Below are 4,998 nucleotides of genomic sequence, written 5' to 3'. Positions count from 1 at the left end.
CAATATGTTCAAATCAAATCAAGCTTTATTTATACAGCACATTTCAGACATGCAACACAATGGCTTCTCAGGAGAAAACAATGAAAATAAACAGGAATATTTAGTACACAAACATAAGAGGATAAAAAACAATAATACCAACTTAAAGACTAATGAGCATCCTAAGGAAATGCCATTGATTAAAATATTAAAATATCCAATCCAAAAATATAAGCTTGTTTTTTAGGATGGGCTCTGAAAGTCACTATGGGGTGTCCACTGAAAGTTGACTAGTAACAACAACTGGGACCTCAAAGACACCCACCATGAGACCCACTAAATATGCCCAAGAAGAGGAAAACAAAAGAAAAACTCACACCAAACTTAAAAACAGGAAGCAAACCAAAAAGGTGGAGCAACTAAAGGTGTTGACTCTCCACATCTATCAAGACAACTGGAGCACTGGGCCAGACACTCTTAAATAGAACCTGGACCAGCTCAGGTGAAACACCTTCCCACTAACGAGATGGACAAGCCAGCACAGGTGTAACACATACTGACTAACGAGGTGACACCAATCTGTGCGTCCTACGTGCTAACGAGCTATACGTGCTAAAATCCAACCTCAAAACATAAATGGAAAAACCAAAGCCTGGAACACCTTCCCCATCAAGACAACAAATATATCCTATATTTTTGTTGGACAAGTTTGCTCACCACCAACAGAAAACAACTTCCATTTCACATAATCAACTACAATGCTTCACCTTCACCAATATAAACATGGTGTCTACTGGCTGTCAACAATTAAAAACAAGAAAAAACACCTATTTCTAAATAATAATATACAATCGTGTTATTTTTTTCTCCTTTTTCATTCTATAGAATCCTAAAACTCACCAGCTTCTAGAACTCTCCTCTTCCTAAAACTCACTAGCTTCTAGAACTCTCGTCTTCCTAAAACTCACTAGCTTCTAGAACTCTCGTCTTCCTAAAACTCACTATCTTCTAGAACTCTCGTCCCCTTGGAACGAGCCCAAACAAAACTCATCTCCAAACCTGACATATAATTTTTTTCTCCTTTTTCATTCTATAGAATCCTAAAACTCAATAGCTTCTAGAACTCTCATCCCCTTGGGAACTCAAATCAAATTGTATTTGATGTCATGATATACATGTCTGATTTCAAGAGCAATATCTGCAATATCTCGATAGGCATGTTGTTGGATCGGGGCCCAGTCCCCAATGTCATGCTCTAGTACATTTGGGTTGGTACATCTGAGAATGAACCCTGATATTCTAAAAGAAGGGCAACAATTTCAATATAATTATACCCAAAAATTGTCAGTTGGTTGCATAAATAATTATGATTATTAAATGTTACAGTGTTATTTTCAACGTCTTTTCAATGACATTTTGCTAAATGGGAATAGCGCAATTTCAAAACACAGTTTTAACATGTCCAAATCAATAACCAATATGTAGAAACAGTTTGGGATATATTGAGAACCTAAACATTTTGAAGTATTGCATTTTGATTCAAGTGGGTCACCAACTTGAATCAAAACTCTTTTTTTGATAGTCACTTTTTGTTAAATCTCATAAATAGCACTCTTTCAATTCAGAGCAAACGTTTAGGGTGCTCCATTGTGACATCATTAGAATACTGCTCCTACAATGTTATAACATTCTACATTGTGACATCATTAACATAATCCTACTACAATGTTATAACATTCTACATTGTGACATCATTAGAATACTGCTACTACAATGTTAAAACATTCTACATTGTGACGTGACTAAAAACATTCTACATTATTTTATTGATATCATGAAACAACATGTATTTTCTGATGTTTAGTCAGAGATCTTTTATCAGAGTATCTCATCCCACATTGATTACATCTATGCGGTTTCTCTCCTGTGTGTGTTCTCTGGTGAGATACCAGGCTGCCTAGCTGAGTAAAACTTCTCCCACATTGATCACAGCAATAAGATTTCTCTCCTATGTGTATTCTCTGGTGTACAGTCAGAAGGCCTAATGAAGAAAAACTCTTCTCACATTGATTACAGCTATAAGGTTTCTCTCCTGTGTGTGTTCTCTGGTGTAATTTCAAGCTGGTTGAATGAGTAAAACTCTTCCCACATTGAGTACAGCTATAAGGTTTCTCTCCTGTGTGTGTTCTCTGGTGTGTTATCATGTTGCTTAGCTGAGTAAAACTCTTCCCACATTGATCACAGCTAAAAGATTTCTCTCCTGTGTGTGTTCTCCGGTGTTTTGTCAGACACCCAGATGTACCAAAACTCTTCCCACATTGATCACAGCTATAAGGTTTCTCTCCTGTGTGTGTTCTCTTGTGTATAGTCAGATTGCCAGATGCAGCAAAACTCTTCCCACATTGATCACAGATGTAAGATTTCTCTCCTGTGTGTATTCTCTTGTGTATAGTCAGATTGCCAGATGTAGAACATCTCTTCCCACATTGATCACAGCTGTATGGTTTCTCTCCTGTGTGTGTTCTCCGGTGTTTTGTCAGACACCCAGATGTACCAAAACTCTTCCCACATTGATCACAGCTATAAGGTTTCTCTCCTGTGTGTATTCTCTGGTGTATAGTTAGATAGCTAGATGTAGTAAAACTCTTCCCACATTGATCACAGCTATAAGGTTTCTCTCCCGTGTGTGTTCTCCGGTGTTTTGTCAGACACCCAGATGTACCAAAACTCTTCCCACATTGATCACAGCTATAAGATTTCTCTCCTGTGTGTGTTCTCCGGTGTTTTGTCAGACACCCAGATGTACCAAAACTCTTCCCACATTGATCACAGCTATAAGGTTTCTCTCCTGTGTGTGTTCTCCGGTGTGTTGCCAGACGGCCAGATGTACAAAAACTCTTCCCACATTGACCACAGCTATAAGGTTTCTCTCCTGTGTGTGTTCTCTGGTGTGATGTCAGGCTGGTTGACTGAGTAAAACTCTTTCCACATTGACCACAACTATAAGGTTTCTCTCCTGTGTGTATTCTCTTGTGTATAGTCAGATTGCCAGATTCAGCAAAACTCTTCCCACATTGATCACAGATGTAAGATTTCTCTCCTGTGTGTATTCTCTGGTGTATAGTTAGATGGCCAGATGTAGAACATCTCTTCCCACATTGATCACAGCTGTAAGGTTTCTCTCCTGTGTGTATTCTCTGGTGTTTTGTCAGACAGCCAGATGTACCGAAACCCTTTCCACATTGACCACAGCTATATCGTTTCTCTCCTGTGTGTGTTCTCTGGTGTATAGTTAGATAGCTAGATGTAGTAAAACTCTTCCCACATTGATCACAGCTATAAGGTTTCTCTCCTGTGTGTGTTCTCCAGTGTTTTGTCAGACACCCAGATGTACCGAAACTTCCCACATTGATTACAGCTATAAGGTTTCTCTCCTGTGTGTGTTCTCCGGTGTGTTGCCAGATGGCCAGATGTACAAAAACTCTTCCGACATTGACCACAGCTATAAGGTTTCTCTCCTGTGTGTGTTCTCTGGTGTGATGTCAGGCTGGTTGACTGAGTAAAACTCTTTCCACATTGACCACAGCTATAAGGTTTCTCTCCTGTGTGTATTCTCTTGTGTATAGTCAGATTGCCAGATGCAGCAAAACTCTTCCCACATTGATCACAGATGTAAGATTTCTCTCCTGTGTGTATTCTCTGGTGTATAGTTAGATGGCCAGATGTAGAACATCTCTTCCCACATTGATCACAGCTGTATGATTTCTCTCCTGTGTGTATTCTCTGATGTATAGTGAGACAGCTTGACTCAACAAAACTCTTCCCACATTGATCAAAGCCATAAGGCTTCTCTCCTGTGTGTATTCTCTGATGTATTTTAATGCCTGATGAGGTGAATCTCTTCCCACAGTCAGAGCAGCAGTGAGATTTTTTCCCTGTGGGTCTCTGCAGGCGTTTCTTGAGGTGTTTTGACGTGGAGAGACTCTTCTCTGCCGCATCATGAGGTTGTTGAGGCTCCCCAGAGGATCCACGATAGTCCCCTCTCTCTCCTGTGTGAACCACAAAGTCAGACGGTTAAAGGCCCACAACAGCAGAAATCCACTGTTAATGTGATGTAAAAGATGATGCCCAGAGCGTACCCATGAAGTTGTACAACAATTGACGTCTGGTCTGTTGAATTATTTGACAATTAAGACAGTCAAGTTAGCAACAAGTCATATTTTGTCTTGTTATCACATTAGTTTGTCTTGTTATCACATAACACTAGAAATAAGTTATTCAAGTTGTTGAAACTCTAAGCAGTGTACCAGACAACTAATGGTCTCCAATGTAGGCCCTTTTCTGTGTTTGCTAAAATTGCAGCACGAGGGCAATGCACAAACAATTTGAATGCAGAAACACCACCCTGCTAATGAGGAAACCGATAGTTATGGATGTAGTATATCTGCTAATGAAGAAACCACTAGTTATGGGTGTAGTATATCTGCTAATGAGGAAACCACTAGTTATAGATGTAGTATATCTGCCTGGAGCAAAAATGGTGAGCAAAGATTTTAGTTCTTCACAATGTATTCTGAATATTACAGCTGAAGGAAACTCACATTAAGTTCTGTGTCTATTCACTAATTCACCACCGTGGGGGGAAACTCAGGGGAGTTCTCATAGGCTGTTGCTAATGAGTGCATTTCACATTACTTTTGGATTATACATTGTAAGGCTCGCTTGAATGTCCTGGTTAATATGTTTGTGTTTTTGTCACAAATCAACTGCTATAAAAAACACTTAACCAGTAAAATACTCTTTGGCTAACTTTAACATCAGCCATAACTTCCCCTAACAATAACATAGACCTACTGTAGGACCCATAACTTCACCTAACAATAACATAGACCTACTGTAGGACCCATAACTTCACCTATCAACAACAGACCTAGGATTATAAATTGTTTAATAATTCAGGTGAAACATGGAAACTAAAATGTCTGCCATGACATTTCATAACCAGATAATTTTGTGAAT

General features: G+C 39.2%; 1 protein-coding gene across 1 annotated transcript; it reads right to left on the bottom strand.

Moving 5' to 3' along the window:
• LOC129849483 (zinc finger protein 420-like) lies at positions 1-3,514 on the bottom strand (the record flags this gene model as incomplete). Its single annotated transcript, XM_055916306.1, has 1 exon — positions 1-3,514. A coding segment is annotated over one exon (1,703 nt), but the record flags the coding sequence as incomplete, so codon positions are not given.
• Between the last annotated feature and the right edge of the window lie 1,484 nt (positions 3,515-4,998).

This window comes from Salvelinus fontinalis, unplaced genomic scaffold (assembly GCF_029448725.1).
Source record: "Salvelinus fontinalis isolate EN_2023a unplaced genomic scaffold, ASM2944872v1 scaffold_1487, whole genome shotgun sequence".
Lineage (NCBI taxonomy): Eukaryota > Metazoa > Chordata > Actinopteri > Salmoniformes > Salmonidae > Salvelinus > Salvelinus fontinalis.
Note: the sequence above shows the minus strand (reverse complement) of the source record. Positions and strands in the feature narration are given on the sequence as shown.